The 20,360-nt window shown below is 40.7% G+C and overlaps 1 protein-coding gene across 2 annotated transcripts in view; it reads left to right on the top strand.

The window, feature by feature from the left end:
• Hsdl2 (hydroxysteroid dehydrogenase like 2) overlaps positions 1-19,661 on the top strand; it is a 75,309-nt gene extending 55,648 nt beyond the window's left edge. For both annotated transcript variants that reach the window (XM_013513304.1, XM_005382705.2), the window contains 2 exons: positions 6,953-7,081; positions 18,871-19,661. In XM_013513304.1, coding sequence (XP_013368758.1) covers positions 6,953-7,081; positions 18,871-18,983 — 242 coding nt within the window. In that variant the 3' untranslated portion in view covers positions 18,984-19,661. The remainder of the gene's footprint in view (positions 1-6,952; positions 7,082-18,870) is intronic.
• The last annotated feature ends 699 nt before the right edge of the window (positions 19,662-20,360 follow it).

The following is a 20,360-nucleotide window of genomic DNA, read 5'->3' as shown; positions in this document are numbered from 1 at the left end:
AAAAAAAAGAAAAATCAGTTCCATAATAGCATCCAAAAAAGTAAATACCTAGGAACCAATCTAACAAAGGATTAAAAGACCTCTATGTTGAAAACTACAGTTCTCTGAAAATGGAGGTTGAAGCAGATACCAGAAAATGGAAGATATCCCCTGCTCTTGGGTAGGAAGAACCAATATAGTAAAAATGGCCATACTTCCAAAAATTTTATACAGATTTAATGCAATTCCAATCAAAATTCCAATAGTGTATCTCACAGAATTAGAGAAAACAATTCTAAAATTCATTTGGAACCATAAGAGACTGAGAATAGCAAAGACAATTCTGGACAACAAAGGAAGGCAAGGGGCATCATCAACAAAGGCAAGGCAAGATTTGAAATTATACTATAAAGCTACTGTGATAAAAACAGCATGGTACTGGCAAAAACACACCGCTGAAGATCAGTGGACCAGATTAGAAGATGCAGAAACAACTCCATACATACTCAGCCACCTTACCTTTGAGAAAGGTGCCAAACACAATCACTGGAAGAAAGATACTTTCTTTGATAAGTGGTGCTGGAAAAACTGGCTCTGCACATGCTGAAGATTAAAGTTGGACCCATATCTTTCACCATGCACTAACTTCAATTCAAAATGGATCAAAGATCTAAATATTAAAACAGAAACATTAAATCTTCTGGAAGGTAGAATAGGTAAAACTCTTGAAGACATTGGTGTAGGCAAAGACTTTATGAATAAAACTCCAATCACACAGGAACTATCACAAAGAATCAACAACTGGGATCTCATCTTATTAAAAAGCTTCTGCATAGCAAGAGGAACCACCAATAGAGTGAAGAGAAACTCACAATGTGGAAAACAATGTTTGCCAGCTGTTCCTCAGACTAAGGATTTCTATCGAGAACATATAAAGAACTCAAAAAAAACCACATCTCCCAAATTTAAAGACTCACATAATAAATGGGCATCTTAGATGAGTATACTTTGTCAGACAAAGAAATACAAACAGCCAATAAATATATGAAAAATATTTTCATATATATGACATCACTGGTCATTTGATAAGTGCAAATTAAAACAGCACTGTTGTAGTTTAGGGTCTAAAGGGGAAACAATACAGGATGCATAATTTATAGGATTATTTTATAATAGTCACCCAAAGAGTCATATACAAAGAGAGTGCAGGAACTCTGTCCACACACTAAGACCAAAAGAATCTAACTGAGGGCCTGTATCCTGCACCAATGTTTTACATGAGTCCACCTAAAGACCTAGAGCCCAAAACAGTGCCCCCCATGAATCCAACTGGAGGCCAAGAGCCCATGACAATGTCTCATGCAGGTCTGTTTCAAGGATCTGTGCTGGGAAGGCCCAGAGATCAGTCATGGAATCTAGAAAGTCTGCACCAGTGAGGTGAAGGATCTGTGCTAGCAGGCTAAGGGATCTGCACTGGAGCCAGGAAGCAATGCTCAAAGTAAGAACCAGAGCTCCCCTGAAAGATACCACAGCCATCCTCAGCAACAGCACGGTTCTGAGCTCTGCCAATGATGAGAATAGCCAAGTCTACATCAGAAAAGCCAGCATGACAAACCTCTCCAGGACATTGAACAGTGCACTGTCTTCCCCTCTGGAGCCAGGAAGCGACACTCAAATTAAGGACCAGAGCTCCCCCAAGGTGAGCTGTAGCCATTCTCTGTGACAGCAAGGTCCCAAGCTCATTTAACAATGAGAACAGCCGCATTCATATCAGAAAAGACAGCCTGACAAGGTCCTCCAGGAAAACCAACAGCTCCCTAACAGCTTCCTCTCTTCTTCTCAGTTCTGCCTCTTACTCTGCCAGCAACAGTCCTGAGGTGGGCCTCCCACACCCAGCACCACGCTGGTTCAGTTCAGCTGGGTGTTACAAGTTGACCGTCAGTTATCAATCCACTACAAGCAGTGAGATCCCATCTCATCCTGGAAAGAATGGGTATTATCAAGAAATCAACTAATAACAAATGCTGGAGGGGCTGTAGGACAAAAGGAACCCTTCTCCACTGTTGGTAGGAGTGTAGACTGGTGCGACCACTGTGGAAGTCAGTGTGGAGATTCCTCAAAAATCTAGGATTAGAAATCCCATTTGACCCAGCTGTTCCCTTCTGGGTATTTTCCCAGAAGAATAAAAAAACATCGCACCACATAGCAACACAATGTATCATAGCTAGATCTTGGAAACAACCCAAAGACCCATCAACCAAGGAATAGATAAAAAAGATGTGTTCTTGTTATACAATGGAGTACTACTCAGCCATAAAGAAAATAAACTAGAGACTTTTATAGGTAAATGGATGCAACTCAAGACTATACTCATAAGTGAAATAAACCAGACACACATGTGTAAAAATCATACTGTCTCCCCAGTTTGAGAAGCTCAAAGAGTAAATAAGATCCAAAGTATACAATAGATATTGTAGAATGGGCAGAAACTTCAAAAGGAAGGAGAAACTGGGGTGGGGGAATGGAAAAAGAAGGAAGAGAAAAGCAAAAAGAACCAAAAATCTCTCTCCCTGTGTCTCTATCTGTCTGTCTCTCTGTGATAGTAACACTACTCATTTCTCATTGAAAAGGAAGGTTTGTGCTAATATTGTTTGGACAATTAAATGCTGATATCTGGTACTTTGAGTAGCTAATTTAAAGATAACAATACACAATGTATTAACCATTGTTACCCTCCTATTAACTTGTTTTGAGATTTTTTATTTTTTTTTGTCTTTAAAATTAAAAAAAAGAGAAAGGTCAGGGATACAGCTCAGTATGAAGGCCTTGGGTTCAGTCCTCCATACTGCAAAAACAAACAAAAATTCCAAACTCTTCAGCATACTTGTATGTGATGGAGTGGAATTTTAGGTGCATCGTGACAAGTAGTACAATGCCATAATTTATCAACCCAGAGCACGACTGGTCAGCTTTCCTGTTGCTGGGACAAATTACCCAATAGCCACAACTTAAAGGAGTTGAGAGTTTCATTTGGCTTGTGGTTTCTGAGAATTCAGTCCATGGTTTGCTGACTCCAAGACCATCATGGTGGCAAGGTGTGATGTAAAGCTGCATAGTACATGGCAGCCAAGAAGCAGATCAGGGGAACATCACCAGAGAAGAAGGGGCTAGTGACCATATATTGTACCCAAGGTCATGCCTCCATAACCCACCCAGACACACCCAGAAGAGTGCTTTTACTTATCCCCAATTAACAATCAAATTGACAGTTAAGCTTAACCATCACAGGCACCTTATTATTTTTATCTTTAAATGTGGTCAGCTTTTTAAAACCTCTTTATATTTTTTGTCTGTATAATTAACACAGGTTAGTGATAGTTTTAAGAGCTACCTACCTTGGTTCCACTGTATACAACCTTTTTTCATTCTTTGTCTCCTCTGTTCTATTTTAATCCATTTTTGCCTGCCTATTTTTACTTCTTTTTTTCTCCTGGAATCCATGGCCCATCGCTTCAGTCACTCCCCTGCCTGTGTCTTAAACTTACTGGACCTTTGTGCTTATGTCATCTCCCATCAGAGGCCTAGTTTAGTGTAGATCAAACATGTGGCTGCCCCATAGTTGCATCAAGCCTGGTAAGTCTTGCTGGAGAAAAGAAAAAAAAAAATCCCACTTGTTCAAGTGGAGTCTAAGCAGCACCTCAGAATTCTGTTTCTCGTTTACTACCGCATTTTGCACTGCAACTATTTTAAACCTTCACACAAACTTATAGACAGGAATTGTTCAGCTTCCTGCCATCAAATATAGATCAACCACTACAGGCTTTCTTTCCCTTCTGGTAGAGCAGAGCTCAGCTTTTGATCAGTGCATCCCAGCCTTTGATGTCCATATAGTGCTGAGTGCCTGGGATCGGCCTCAGTCGCAGAATGTGGTGCATAGGGCTGGGCTGGGGTCTTAGATTCTGCATTTCTGGCTGGTGGTGACTGGATTGCCGTACATGGATGACACTTCCAGTACAAGAATTCTAGATCCTGTTTCTTTTGCCTTCTCAGGAATTGTGCTTTCTTTTCAGCTTTTTCATCCTGCAGCCTCCTCCCTAGTTGCAGTTTAACATCCTCAGCTCTTTCCTACCTTTAAAACAGAACATAACTGTGGTAACAAAACTATACACACTCTTTTTCTTCCCTCCATGGGAAAACTGTCTTTCATCTGCACCTCATACTCCTGCTTTGATACCATTTTCTTCTGTTCCCTAAAATTTGCTTTGTGGTGCACACCTGTAATCTCAATGCCCTGGGAGGCTGAGGTAGGAGCACCACAAGTCCTGAGGCCAACCTGGGCAACTTAGTGACAAGACTCTGTCTCAAAAATTTATTATTTATTTATTTTATTTATTTATTTTTTTTTTCCGGTACCGAGAATTGAACTCACGATCTTGTGCTTGCCAGGCAGGTGCTGTGCTGCTGGGCTAAATCCCCAGCCCCCAAAATTTAAAATAATTTAAAAAAACAAAACAAAACAAGTGCTGGGGATGTACCTTAGTGGAAGGCCCTGAGTTCAATCCATAGTACTGCAAAAAAAAAAAAAAGAAAAAGAAAAAGAAGAAAATTGAAAAATATATAAGATTAAATGGTGCCAGCGCACCTGTGGGCATTTGTCATTCCTACTTGTGACCAGTTTGCAGTGTCTGACCTGCTCATCACTCCTTCCTTCTGGAAATGCCCCCTTTTGTGGCTTCTTTCTTGGTAGCCTCCCTGTGTTCCTCCTTGGCCCTTGGCCATGCTGTGGGTCTCCTGTGCTCGATCCTTCCCCTCCATAGTGTTTTCAGGTCACTGTCTCAGCACTCTTTACACTGGACAGACTTTCTCTAGAAATCTACAGCCATTTGTGCGGCTTCAGTGACCGTCTGAACTGATTAATTATGTATCTATATTTGTAGCTTGGACTTCATTTGACATTTTTCTTGGCTGTCTCAAAGCCTCCAACTGGAAATCTCCAAAGCAACTCATTATTCCAACACCTGTCTTTGCCACTACCTGGTAAATCTGCTGTTCTTCAGAAGTCATCTCAATAAAGAAAATGCCCGTGTTTATCTAATTTTCCAAGCCAGAAGATAGCAGATCATTCCTATGCACCCTTCCTACCTTTCTTCTGCATATTCAAATCAGTTACCCGGGCTTGTGATTCTGCTTTGAAATTCTATCTCAAATGTGCCCACTCTTCTCCACCCTGATCCACACACACACATTCTCAGGCTCCTGGTGTACCCGAGCATCACCGGTACCAGCCTTGCACATCCCCTGGATTCCTCTCTGTGTTAGTCAGCTTCGCTGTTGCTAGGACACCATACCTGACACCCACAGCTTAAAGGTTTCATTTAGGTCATGGTTTTAGGAGACTCAGTCATGGTCAGCAGGTTCCAAGGCAGAAGCCTCATGGTGGTAGGGGGCAGCATAGCCGAGGTACTTAGCCCAAAGCGGTTGGGGAGCAGAGCAGGGGAACCATGCCAGAGAGGAAGAGCAAGAGGCTATAGAGAGTACTCAAGGTCACATTTTAGGACCAACGCAGACCCACCCAGGAGAGTGCTTTACTGATCTGCTAGGCATTTCTTAACCCAGTGAACTTGGCACATTAGGATTAGCCATCACACTCCCCAGCATACCATCTACGTTCCAGGCAAGGTAACTTATTTAAAGTGCAAACCGTATTCCATCGTCCTCCTTCCGTGGTGCCTCCTGCCAGATGAAGTCAGTGAGTCCATTCCCTGGCTCACTGTGCTCCGCACCTAGACTGCTCCTGAGCTCATCTGATGCCCCTGTCCACCCCCTTCCAACTTCAGTCCTGCAGTTCTTTTCTCAGTTCCCCGCGCATGCCGCATGCACTCTCGATTTTGCTTTTTATTTTGGATATCCCGAGTCCCCGCTGCCTGGAATATTTTCCCTCTACCTAGTCTATCTAGCTTATGCTTAACTTTGAAAGCTTCAACTGGGCTTTTCTTGACCTGCTTTTAACTTAAGGTTTTGTAACTCAGGGATCAAATCCACTGCCTCGCAAATGTTAGGCAAGTACTCTAGCATAAACACGTGCATTAGCAAGTGATGGGTCAGCTACTACTGAGCTGTACCCTCAGCTTTCTGTCTGTCTCTCTCTCTCTCTTTCTTTCTTTTTTTTTTTCTCTCTCTCTTTATGTATCTGTCTACCCATCTGTCTATTTCAGAAAGAGGATTGAACCCAGGGCCTTCGCACTGAGCTACATCCCCAGCCTTTTTATTTGTTTTTTATTTTGAGACAGGATCTCACTAAGTTGCTAAATTGCCTGGGCTGAGCTTCAACTTGACAGTTCTTCTGCCACAGCCTCCCGGAGTGCTGGGATTACAGATGGGCACCACCGTGCCCAGCTTAACTTTTTTATGGTAGGGGGATCAAATCACAGGCTGTGCACATGCTAGCCAAGTGCTCCAGCAAGTGGTAGCTGAGCTACCCCTGAGCTACATCCCAGGCAATTTAATTATTATGATAAAATATGCATAAAATTGTTATTTTAACGATTCATAATAGTACAGTTCAGTAGCATTAAGTGCATTTACATTGTTGTTCAGTCATCACCACTGTCCATCTCTAGAACTTTTTCATCATCCCAAACTGAAGTTCTGCGCCCATCAAACAGTAACTCCCATCCCTCCTGCCCCCAGACCTCAGTAACCACTTGTTTTCTTTCTGACTTTATGGGTTTCACTATTCTAGCTACCCTGGACCTTTTATTAGTTGCTCTCACCTCACCTTCCACCTCCTGTCTTGTGAGAAGAACTGTGTTTCTTTTCTTCACTAGGTGCTAGGTCAGAATCTAGCACAGAAGCTGGAATATAATAGGTGCCTGGTAAATAAGTGTGGAGTTGGGCTGATAGAAGCAGCATTTTGGAAGGTTATCTTAACTGCAGTAATTGGTAAGTGTGTTTCTGTGTGTGGTCTGTGCAGGTGAAGATGGTGGCACGTGGTTTCTTGATCTGAAAAGCAAGGGTGGGAAAGTTGGACACGGGGAGCCCTCTGACCGGGCAGATGTGGTGATGAGTATGTCTACTGACGATTTTGTCAAAATGTTTTCAGGTGAGTTTTCAATTTTATTTGTTCACTTGTTGTTCAGGGAAAATTTAGTTCTGATACTTTGCTTTCTCCTTTCCCCAATGCCCAAAACTGGTAAATGTTCATGATAATAGCATCTTTGCAGCTAGTGATATTGAAGAGCACGTACTCTTGGGATAGCTTAATTCTTATTTTACCTCTTCTGCCACTTCTTCCTCATCCAACCCATGGAGAGTGATGTCAGATTTTTTTTTCATAACTGAGATGCTAATAATAAAATTGGGGGAACAGAGAGATAATTCGGAAGGACTCTTAGCTGGGTGTGGTGACACACGCCTGTGATCCCAGCACTCGGGAGGCTGAGGCAAGAGGCAAGTTCAAGGCCAGCCTGGGCTACATAGTGAGACCCTGCCTAAAAAGAAAAAAAGAAAAAGGACTCCTGGACTGAGAAACCTTATTTCCAGTAACACCAGAGGCACAAAAGTCAGCAGCAGCTCACCTCCTGAGTGAGGTTGTGCTTCAGTCTCGCCAGCTGTTGTTCTAGGAAGTACTGCAGCTCCCAGCTCTCCACCATGGCCCAATGTCTCTGACTTCTGTGAAAATCCTAACCCAGGGAACCTTTTGCTTGATATTCTGTTTTTTCCATTTTCCCCTAATAGTGCCAGAAAAATTTTAAGGGCTGTTTGCTTTATTCCCTCCTTTTAGGTCACTATTCCATCTGGTTAGTTAATTAACATAAACTCTGAAAAATTAGCAGCAGTACTCTAAATTTAAGAGTTATTCTATTATAATCTAAAGAACCTCTTATGTAATGAATTATAAATATTTTTCATATGTTGTTGTTTTAATCGTGACAGATAACACCACAGTGTATTCTGTGCCGAGTCTTGATTTCCGGTTCTAATGAAAGATGCTAGTAGCCTACGTTCTATTTCAGTCAATCTTTTTTGTTTTGTTTTGTTTTTTTCCAGTACCAGGAATTGAACTCATAACCTTGCGCTTGCCAGGCAGGCATTGTGCCACTGAGCTAAATCCCCAGCCTCTCAATCAATCTTATATGATACCCATAATTATCAAGTTTGACTTTTCCATTTCCTGTAGTAGTGTTAAATAGTCATTGCACAAAAACTGAAAAGCATAATCTTTTTCCCATCATACACTATAACATTTTTCAATATTAATAGTAACCTCTTTAATCGTTTTTAGTAGTTTAGTGTCTCAAAAACTATTTCTTAAAAAAAAACTTATTTCTTCATAGAGTTTAGACTACTTTGTAAACAAAAAATGCTCAACAAATCCTGGGTGAATATGAATCTTATGTTTTTTAAAACTCAAAAGCCATGTTAAAGTTAGTGTCAACTTCTAAACTGAAATAACAGCAGTTATTTCTAATGTTTATTGTATGGTGATTATGGGTTAAGCGGTACACTTAGAAGTCCTTTGAGATAAAATATTTTTCCCATTGTACAGAAATAGAGACTGAGACTTTGATAAATTAAATAATAAACCCACAGTCTAAGACTAAATGAGTACGTGTTGGAGCTAGGATTTGAATTGAAGCTAACTTCAAAACTCATGCTTTTATCTTGCTTTTCTGATGTGTAAAGGTGAATCAGTGGCTTCTTTTGGGGTAGTGGTGCCAGGGATTGAACCCAAGGCCTTCATACCGACCTACATTCCCAGCCCCACCCTCTTTAAATATTTATGAGATAGGGTTTTGCTAAGTCACTAAATTGCTTGGGCCGGGCTCTAATTTCTAATTCTCCTGGTTTAACCTCCCAGAGTGCTGGGTTAAAGGCATGTGCCACCATGCTCGATTATTTTCTTGTTTTGAGACAGGGTCTCATTATGTCCTCCTGGCTGACCTGGAACTCCTAAGTAGGCTGCCTAGGCTGGCCTTGATTTCACAATCCTCCTGCCTTAGCTTTCTGAGACTTGGAATACAGGAGTACATGACCACATTGACTTCAATGGCTTGTCTTATTTACATAGTATAAACTTGAAACAATGGGCTTTCCCCTTACATCTTACTATGAATATGATAGCAGAGGTCAGCCCACTACGAACTTTTTTGAAAAAACATGTTAGTTTATGGTATTATTTTGTGCCAACAATTTAGGTTGGGAGCAAGTTTGTTTCTTTCATTTTTGCTATTATCTTTGTGCTTTCTTTTATTTATTTATTTATTTATTTTGGTTTTTCTCCTCTACTGGGAACCGAACTCACGACCTTGCGCTTGCCAGGCAGGTGCTTTGCCACTGAGCTAAATCCCCAGCCCCTGTGCTTTCTTTTAAGTGGGTACCCGTTAGACCTTAAAATCTAAGAATTCTCTTTTTAGAAAATGAAGTTGGGGGCTGGGGATTTAGCTCAGCGGCAGAAAGCCTGCCTGGCAAGCACAACGTCGTAAGTTCAATTCCTGGTACTGGAAAAAAACAAAAAAAAAAAAGAAAAGAAAATGAAGTCAGGCATGGTGGCACATGCCTGTAATCCCAGCGTTTGTAATTCCAGTTCTTGGGAGGCTGAGGCAGGAGAATCGTTGCGAGTTTGAGACCAGCATATAGTGGATACATTATAAATACTTACATAAAACAACTAGAAATCAAATGATCATAATCTCTCATTTTGGCCAGTAGAGGCCACTGTATGGTAAAGCAGTAAGACAGAAATCAATTGTAGCCGGGTGTCTAGTGGCATGTCCCTGTATTCCCAGCTACTCGACAGGAGGAGGACCACTTGAATCCAGGAGTTCAAGGCCAGCATAGGCTACATAGTAAAAGCCATCCCATTTCTTTAAAAAAAAGCCCCACCCTCCCACACCCCTGTAAAAGAAATTAAATTATGCAAGATTACTTTATCTGAGGAGATATATATTTGTACACACACACACAGAGGTCATTATAATTGTATGTGATATTTAATACATTTTTAGAGTCGGCCAACAATTACTACAGCCAGTTGAGAATGTTTCCATTACACCAAAAAATACTTTTTGCAATAGATCCGTATTTCCATCCAATCTCACCCTATTCCTAACCAGCCAGTAGCCAGCCAAACACTATCACTTTTTTGTCTCCATACACTTTTTACAAATGGAATTACAAATTACAGATGGAATTACCAAAAATGAAGAAGGACCTCAACTGGTGATATGTGGTACAACATAGATGGATGAATCTCTAAAGCTTTATGCTCTGTGAAAGAAGTCAGAGGAAAAAGACTATAGCTCTTTTTTTTTTTTTTTAATTGAACTCAGGGCCATCACACTGAGCTACATCCCCAGCCCTTTTTTTTCGTTTTGTTTTTTTTTTTTTTTGGTACCGGGAATCGAACTCATGAGTTTGCGCTTCCTAGGCAGGCGCTGTGCTGCTGAGCTAAATCCCCAGCGCCCCCAGCCCTTTTTTGTTTTTTGAGAGACAAGGTCTTGGTAAGTTGATAGATTGTCCAAGGTGGGCTCGAACTCGTGATCCTCCCACCTCAGCCTTGCAGAGTGCTGGGATTACAGGTGTGAGCTGCCACACCTGGCTTCTGTTCCATCCTATTGCTGAGTAATACTCCATTGTATGAGCGTGCCGCATATTGTTTATCCACTTGCCCACTGATGGACATTTGAATTGTTTCAGTTGGGGGCTATAATCAGTATTACCACTCTCAACATTTGCACATGTAGCTGTCTGAATGTGTATTTTCATTCTTCTCATGTTCCTAAGAGTGAAATTATTGGCTCATGCGGTGATTTAACTTTTTAAGAAACTACCAGACCTTGCTAAAGTGACTACACCATGTTAACAGTTCCAGTAGCAATATATGAAGGTTCCAGTTTGTCTGCAGCCTTCCATTACTATGGCTGTCCTATTACAGCCATTCTAGTGCGTACAGAGTGGCGCTCCTGTGGATTAACTTGCATATTATTAATGATTTTGGGTATCTTTTTATGTTTGATATCTGTTTACATTTGGTGAAATGCTTATTCAAAGCTTTTGCTGATTTTTAAATTGAACTGTCTATTTATTGTGGTGTTAGAAAAGAGATTAAGATGGTCTTACTATTACTGTGTGGTAAGATTCTTCATAAATTCTGGATCATGTTTATTAGATATGTGACTTGCAAATTTTTCTCCCAGTCTTTGGCTTGTCTTTTCATTTTCTTAGTGATATATATTGTATTACAAATGTTTTCTGTTTTGATAAGCCCTAATTTGTCATTTTTTCCTGTTATAGTTGATGCCTTTTCCTAAGTAGCTCATTCTTTTTTGTGCTATTGTGAATGAAATGGTTGTCTTTATTTTTGAATGACTTGTTCCTGCTGTACATCCATACAATTAAGTTTTTAATGTTGCTTTAGGATTCTGTGAATTAAGCAGTGAAGCATTTGGAGCTGGATGGTGGTTTTGTTTCGTTCTGTTTTGTTTTTGGTGGTACTGGCGTTGAACCCAGGGCCTTCATCCTGCGGTACCCTCCCACCCGCTTCTAATTTTCTGAGACAGGGTTTCACTAAATTGCCCATCTGGTCTTGAATTTGTGATTTTTCTGCCTCAACTTTTTAGAGTGCTAGGACTACAGGCATGGGTCACCATGCGTGGATGAGGTGGGATTTTTTTGGTGGAAAGATTTTAAATTACTAATTAAGTATCTTGTTATATGTCAGTAGTTTTGATTTTTAATTGTTTTTTCAGGGTATAATTTATGTAATCGTATGTCTCACTTATTTTTGGAGTGGTGGTGCATATCTGTAATCCCAGAAGTCTGCGAAGGTAAAGCGAGAGGGTTGAAAGTTCACACTCAGACTGGGCACTTAGTGACTTAGTGAGACTCAATCTCAAAATATAAAATATTACAAGGTCTGGGGAAGTAGCTCAGTGCAAAAGTCCTGGGTTCCATCCCAGTAACACCCCACCCCCCAAATTATAATCCAGTGGTTTGTGTATCCATCACCATGGTTACCATAGTCCAGGCTGGACTTGAACTTGTTATATAACCCAGGCTGGATTCAAACTTTGAAACCTCCTGCCTCAGCCTCCTGAGTGCTGTTATTGCCAGTGTGTGTCACCACACCTGGCTTATTCCTGACTTTGGTAGTAGCATGTATTACTTTATTCTTTCTTTGAAGTGAGATGAGGACCAGGGATATAGCTCAGTGGCACAAGCACCTGCCTAGGAAGTGCAAGGTTCTGAGTTTGATTCCTGGTACCAAAAAAAAGAAAAAAAAAAAGAAAGAAAGAAAGAAAGAAAGAAAGTGAGGTGAGGTGCTGGGGATTTAGCTCAGCGGCAAAGCACCTGCCTGGCAAGCGCAAGGTTGTGAGTTTGATTCCTGGTACCGAAGAAAAACAAAAACAAAAACAAAAGGAAAGTGAGGTGAAATTCAGATATTCATTTAACCACTTTGAAGTAGACAATTGAGTGCCATTTAATACACGGACAATACTTCAAAACATCACATCTCTCTACTTCCGGAAGTTTTTTTTAATCACCCTACAAGAGCACCTTGTAGTGTAATCAGTCCCTGCTTCTCCCTCTCCCTGGCAGTGCACTATTCTGCTTTCCTTTTGTATTGATTTACGTAGTCTGGGTATTTCATATAAATAGGATCATGTGATACGTGATCATATCACCTGGCTTCCTTCACTTAGCAGTGTTTTTAAGGTTCATCTAAGTTGTAGTGTGGATCAATTCTACACTTTTTAAAAACTTTTTTTTAATTGGTTATGCAGAGTTGCAAATTTTGGGAAATTTTGGCCAATTTGTCCATTCACAAATGTACACCTGCCCTCCATCACTCCTGGCCCGCCCTCCCCCCAGTTTCACAATTGGGTGGAGGTTTCTGTGTGTATAATAGGTTTTGCTCACCCTTGTCCTTTCTGTTGCCCTGCTCTCCCTCTTTTCCAATAATAGGCTCCCTTCTACTTTCTTGTCATCTTTTCTAGATTTCCTGTGTTGGGGAGAACAAGTGATGTTTGCCTTTCTGAATCTGGCTTGTTTTGGTCAATACCGTGATCTCTGGATCCATCCACTTTCTTGCAAATGACAGCATTTCATTCTTCCTTTTTGCTGAATAATACTCCATTGTGTGTGTGTGTGTGTGTGATTGTGTGTGATTTTCTTTATCCTTTGATCTGCTGATGGACCTTTCAGCTGGATCCTAGCCTGACTGTTCTGAATTGTGCTGCAGTAAACATAGGCATGCAGGTGTCCCTCAGTATGCTACTTTAACTGCTCTGGGTGTGTATACCAAGGGGTGGTATACCTGGATCAAATGGTATTTCTATTTTTAGTTTTTTGCGGAACCTCCATACTGCTTTCCATAGTGGCTGTGCTAATTTACTTTCCTATCAGCAGTTTAGATAGTTCCTTTTCCCCTACAGCCTCACCAGCATTTATTTGTTTGTTTGTTTGTCTTGTCTTCTAGATAGCTCTTCTGACTGGGGTAAGATGAAATCTCAGTGTAGTTTTGATTTGCATCTCCCTACCTCTTTTCTTTTTATGACTGAATAAAATTCCATGCTTGCGTATACCACACTTTTAACCATTCATCTGTGGATGGGCTGTTAGTTTGTTTCTGATATTTTGCTGTTACGAATAATGCTCCTGTAGATATTCATATGCAAATTTCTGTGTGGACATTTGTTTTCATTTGTCTTAGATTTCTATATAGGAGTGGAATTGCTAGGTCATGTGATAATTCTTTTTTTTTTTTAATCTTAATGTCTTTGTTTCCTTTGTACCTAGTTTTTATTTTTTTCTATCCTACCTTAATTTAAGCATTTTTGTTTCTGTTTTAGACATAGTCTTGCTGTGTAGTTCTGACTGGCCTTGAACTCACTATGTGTCCCAGGCTGGCTTTGAACTCACAGCAATCCTCCTGCCTCAGCCTCCCACAGGCGCATGACACCATGCCTGGCTCCATAATTCTCTTTTAAGTTTTCAGAGAATTGCCAAACTGTTTACCATAGTGGCTGGACCATTTATATTCCCACCAGCAGTGTAGGAGTGTTTCTTTTTTTTATATATACCAGGAATTGAACTCAGGATCTTGCTCTTGCAAGGCAGGCGCTTGTGCTGCTGAGCTATATCCCCAACCATGGGAAGCTTTCTGTTTTTAAATATGCTTGCTGTCACCAGCACTCATTAGCTTCCCATTTTATGATTTTTTTAAAGTTGTTGCCATTGTACTAGATATGAAATGATATCCTATAGTTTTGATTTACATTTCCCTAACAGCTTAGGATCCTGAATGTTTATTTTCATGTGCTTATTGGTCACATATATAATTTCCTTGGGGAGATGTCTATCCAATGTTTTTCTCATTTTTAATGGGGTTATCTGTTAATGAGCTCTAAGAACTCTTTATGTATTGCCAGATATACAACTTGCAAATACTTTCGTTTTTATGGGCTCTTGCTTCAGTATTTTGGGGATATATTTTGGAGCAAATAAATTTTTTATTTTGTTAGCATCTAATTTATCTGTTTTTCTCTTGATGCTTTTAGTGTTGTTTCTAAGAATCTTTGCAAAACTCAATATTATAAAAGTTTTCCCTACATTTCCTTGTAAAAGACTTCAGTTTTAGCTTTTACATTCAGATTTGTGCCCCATTTTGAGTTCATTTTTGTATATAGTATGGGTAGGTGTCGAATTACTCATCCATCCCTGTCCAGGATGAACAGGTCCCCAGAACGAGGTGTCCGTGGATGTATTAATCCCTGCTCCAAGGAACCATTCTGGAGCCATATCTCTGGGCTCAGGGGGCTTCTGGACTCAAGCCCCGACCGCCATCTCCAGTAACCTTTTATTCCAAAGGAGGCAGTCCGGGGGGGAGGGGGGGTTGGGGGGGGGTGTCTCAACCGTGTTTTGCAAGTCAATACCACTCCATTATCATAGGAATGAGACTTGACCAGTAAGCCGTCGTGTTATCTTCCTTAGTGCGTGTATCTCAGAAAAGCAGCTAGTGTTGTCCCCGAGGCCAACCATGCTTTTGCTAGACTTCCTTCAGAACCCAACAACCATGGCTTGGTCAGGCCTAAGGCAATACATCCAGAGAAAGTCTTTCTCCACAGGTAGGAGGTCCAATTTCATTCTTTTGCATGTGCATATCCAGTAAGGGCAGCGTTTGTTGTATAGTCTGTTCTTCCCCTCATTGCATGGTCCTGACACCCTTCTTGAAGACCCGTTGACCTGAGGTGCAAGTTTATTCATACCTATAGATGTGCGGATAAAGCTAAATATAGAATTATTACTATATGGCCCAGCATTGTTTTGAAGGAAACCAGACACAAGAGACCACATATTGTATAGATTTTTTAAAATAGGAAATGTCTAGAATAGGTAAGTCTATAGAAACAGAAAGCTGATTGTCACGGTCAGGAGGGAGCAGGAATTGCTAACCCTAAATCTATATAGACTTTCCTTTTTGAGTGAAGGAAATGTTTTAAACATAGCAGTTGCGCACAGCATTGTGACCATATTTAAGTGGCCTTGAATTGTTATTGCCTCTTTCTGTAAAGCCACTCATCCCTCCCAGCATGGAGAGTCTGCCCTCATGCATTCATCAAAACTCAATTACACCCCAAAGGCTGCAACCCTGATGTCACACTGGGGGTTAGGGCTTGAAGATGAGTTAGGGGACCCACAAGCACTTGGTCCATAATACTTAGCAGAGTCCTCCTGTAGTCTCCCCCACAGCTTCTTGGTGCAGTTTTGTCTTTTGTGGAATGTATTGGAGTACCCTTTGATTCACTTTTTTCCTGCAGCCGTTTGTCTTCGAGTTATAATCTAAACTGCTTGTTCCTCAAGCTGGGTCTGCAGCTGTGATCCTGGGAACAGCTTACTCTCTTCATGTTGAATCTGTTTCCTGGGTCTTTTATCTGCTTTTGTGATTTACATTCCCATGTTGTTGATATCCATTCTCCAGTAGCTACATGAGAAAGGGTATATTGGGGGCCGTTTATCTGTCTCTGAAACTATTTTTTATTCTACTAACTTTTTTTTTTCCCCTTTGCTACTGGAGACTGAACACAAGATCCTTGCACTAAGCTATATCCCCAACCCTTTTTAATTTTTTATTTTGCAACAGACAGGGTCATGCTAAATTGCATAAGCTGGACTCAAACTTGCCATCCTCCTGCCTCAGCCTCCTAGAGTGCTGGGATTACACGCCTGCACCACCAGGTGCAGCCCCTACCCAACATTCTTGATTATGTGGCTCACTAGGTATTTCTCAGTTGGAATTCACTTTCCCTCAGAATGTTGAAGCCATTGCTCCACCTTTAAGATTACAGTGAGAATCTGATCCTGTGCTTCTTTTGTATCTATGCATGGTCTTTTTGAAATCTTTTGGAATCAGAATCCTCTTTGTGGTGTTTAGAAATTTTACAGTGCTACAGATGGTGTGTGTGCGTGCGCTTGCGGGGGTGATTTTCCTGGGTGCTTGATAGGTCATAGAAATGTTCTTGACAGTTCTCTTGGGTTTTTTTCCCCTCATTTTCTGACGAAGAGTTGAGATCTGATTTAATTGACATTTTCTCCTATCGCATATCTCTTTGTATAACTTTGTTTGCTTTCTGGGAGGCTGGCTCACCTTGGCTTTCTGTTGGACTTTGGTCTTGTGAATCAAAATTTTAATTTCCAAGAGCTTACTCCTATTTTCTGATTGCTTTTCTTCCGTCACGGCCTCCTCCTCCTTCCTCATTGTACCCCAGGAGTTCTCTATTACTACTTCTCTACTTTCCCTTTCCTCTTCCTCTCTTTTATCCCCTCCTCTGTCTGTCCTTCTTGTGCTTCTCCTATTCCCCTCTCTCCTCCTACAGTCTGTTCTTGATACATATCTTCCTTTACCTCTGAGGACATGGATTTTGAATTTATTTTTATTATTATTATTATTATTATTTTGTCTTTTTGAGACAGGGTTTCGAGATGCAGTTCAGACTGGCCTTGAACTCACTTTGTAGCCCAGGCTGGGCCCTGAATTTGCAGCAATCCTCCTGCCTCAGCCTCCTGAGTGCTGGGACCACAGGTGTGCACCACCATATCCAGTCTTCCTCTCTTTCTCTTTCTCTCCTCTGCTCCTCGCCCCCAGGTGGATTGAACCCAGAGCCTTCACACTGAGCTACATCCCTATTCCTTCCTTCCTTCCTTCTTTCCTTCCTTCCTTTCTTTCTTTCTTTCTTTTATTTTCTTAAATTTGGGATAGGGTCTTGCTATGCAGTCCAAGCTGCCCTTGAACTCACTATGTCGCCTAGGCTGGCTTCAAGCTTATGGCAGTCCTGCCTCAGCCTTCTGAGTGCTGGGATTACAGGCATGCGCCACCACACTCAGTTTATTTTTCATTTTGGAACAGGGTTTCCCATAATTGCCCACACTAGGCTTAAAACTTGTGATCCTCCTGCCTCAGCCTCTCAGAATGCTGGGATTATAGGCAAGCACTACACTGGGCTCTTCAAATTTCTTTAGCATGTTTCTGCTTTGATTTTGGTGCCATATCATGCTCATTCTTATGGACCAGCATCTGTAAAGCTGACTGGAGCTGTGTTGTGTAGTAGACAGCTTCACTGTAGACCCACAGAGCAGTGAGCCAGTTTATTTGACTGAAGGACATCCATGCAAGCTGTCAGTGTTTGTAAGTTTTTGGAGGGGCTGTTCTTTCAAATTTAAAGATCTTCAGTATCTTCCATGTAAATCAAAGTTACTCCTTAATCTATTTTTTTTTTTTTTCCGGTACCAGGAATCGAACTCACAACCTCACGCTTGCCAGGCAGGCGCTGTGCCGCTGAGCTAAGCCCCCAGCCCCCCTTAATCTATTCTTTTTAAATGAAGGAGCTTTAACATCATATTTTCTTGTAGCGGTGTGTAGCTCAATTTATCCATGAAACAAAAGAATTGGACTTAATTTTATCTGTAACCAATCTATGGCATTGCTACAACCCTTATTTAGAATAAATGTTTAATAATCTCAATATATTATATATATAATAAATATATTACATGAACCCCTGCACTTTTTCTACAAAGAACCTGCGTGTGGCGCGGAAACAGAAGGGTAGGGTGAACTGCTTATCTTGTGGCACCTTCTAGGAGACAAAAGCTGTATATAAATTGGTGTAAGACAGAAAATCATGAGAGCCAGGCACCCCTGGCTCTGAATGGCAGCACCATGTACAAACTGTGTGACCATGGGCAAAAGAAGTCTGTGTGAGCCTCAGTTTTCCCATGAATTCTACTGTGCGCCAGAATCGGAACAGATCCTGGAGTAAGAGCTGCAGATCCCTCTTTCCGTGGATCTAATGTGTATTATTTATTTCATTACTACAGTTCTGTTTTCATGCTTACATTTTTTTACATTCCAGCTTGGTTGAAGTAATGCTAACGTATCTTTTTATGTCTATATTATATACTTTGAATGGTCATTTTAAAATGTTTTGTACATTTACACTATTTGATTTCTTGAATTTAAACTTGAAACGGTTGAAGGTTAAGTGAACTATGATAGATTGCAATTTAACAAAAATAAATAGTATTTATTTATTAGAATTCATTTGAGGGCCATGTTTTACGGTACTGTGACTACTTTATGAATACATGTTGCATCTTCAGCTTTTTCTCATAACCTTTAGCTGACAGTTGTTTGTATGTTACTTCTTGTGTTACAGGATGTTGACATCTAAGTCCAGGAATTGGAATTCCTGGGCTGATATAAAATGTTTTAAATTTCTATCCTTCTGAGATTTATGTAACTCAAGGAGATTATTTTTGCAGTGCAGGTCTTAAAGCAGTACATCCTTTAGGGAAGTAATAGTTGCATTTTCTCTCATTTTCTCATTGTAGGGAAACTAAAACCAACAATGGCATTCATGTCAGGAAAATTGAAGATTAAAGGAAACATGGCTTTAGCAATCAAATTGGAGAAGTTAATGAGTCAGATGCATTCCAGACTGTGAAGGAAAAGGAAGAAAAATGTGGACTGCTGTGCTATAAAAAGTAAAGAAACTCAACAGTTAAAATCGAACATTTATTGTCTTCCCCATGGTATTACAAGGATATGCATGTTTGTTCTAAAAACATAGATTTTCTGTATCTGTAAGACCTGAAATTATAATCCAAATAGCTAGCCAAACATGGGCTTCATTAAGTGGAATTCTAAAACTTATTTTTATAGTTTGAGGGTTTTGCCCTCTTGGCCTAATATCTCATCCTGTCTTTTTTCAGGAAAATTATGTGTTTTATACGACCAATCAGGGTAAAGCAGTAAAATTAGCTGTTTACAACCCTGCTTCTCCTGTAAAATAAGGCCAGCTTGTTTAAAGTTTTTTTAGTTTTGGATCAGATACTAATGAGAATTGTAATGATAATTTGGAGTTTTATATACTTCTTTTAATCTATGTACATTTCACAGAAATCATCTAATAAACTGCTTAACAAATACTACTTGTCAGAACGAAGCGAAATCAAGTTTTTCATTTTGTTAGCCACTTTCCCAATGCAGTTATCCATAAGAAACTACAATGTACTCCAAGTAATTGCAGTGTGCATCCTATTCATGAATATATAAATCACATTCTGTCTTGCTATGGATTTGCCTATTCTGGACATTTCGTATAAATGGAATCACATATGGCCTTTGGTGTCTGTCTCCTTTCATTTAATGTTTTCAGGCTGCCTCCGTCTTGTGCGTTGTGTCAGTGTTACTCATTTATTACAGTTGCTGCCTCAGCATCCATTTTGAGGCCTGCCATGTTGTGCGACGCCCCGTTGTACCCTAGTTCAAACTTCGCCTCCTCACGTGGTTGTCTGCCACAGTATAGCCCACTCCTTCTTCTCCCAGTGACCCCAAGCCCAGCACATCCTGCAGCTGCTGCTAAAACTTGACAGTCAACACCAGTGTGAGTCCTGTAAATAAGTTCACCCCCTTTGCAGATGTTTTCTTTAAATTAGCCAGCTCGTAACTCCCTCAGGAAAGCCAAGCGATAGTACCCGTGGACCTTAATAAATGCAGAGTCCCACAAATGTCCTTTCTCTTCCCCTTTCTTTCTAATCTCTCCCTCTCTCTACCCCTCCCCCGCCCACTGCTTGATCTCCCTGCTGCTTCCTTGATTTCCTGTCAGCATCTCTCTATCTTTCTGGGAAGAAATAAGAATCTTCCGTTTTAGTTTCACCTCATTATAAATGTCTGACCTGATGGAGACGCTCAGATTTTTCTCCTCTTCAGGACTCTCCTAGAAAGTGGCCTTTTAGAAAGAGGGGTTGGATGTTGCTCAGTGGTAGAACATTTGCTTTGCCTTCTCAAGGCCCTGCGGTCAACCCCTAGCTCCAAACCA

Source organism: Chinchilla lanigera, unplaced genomic scaffold (assembly GCF_000276665.1).
Source record: "Chinchilla lanigera isolate Chin_1 unplaced genomic scaffold, ChiLan1.0 scaffold00018, whole genome shotgun sequence".
Lineage (NCBI taxonomy): Eukaryota > Metazoa > Chordata > Mammalia > Rodentia > Chinchillidae > Chinchilla > Chinchilla lanigera.
Note: the sequence above shows the minus strand (reverse complement) of the source record. Positions and strands in the feature narration are given on the sequence as shown.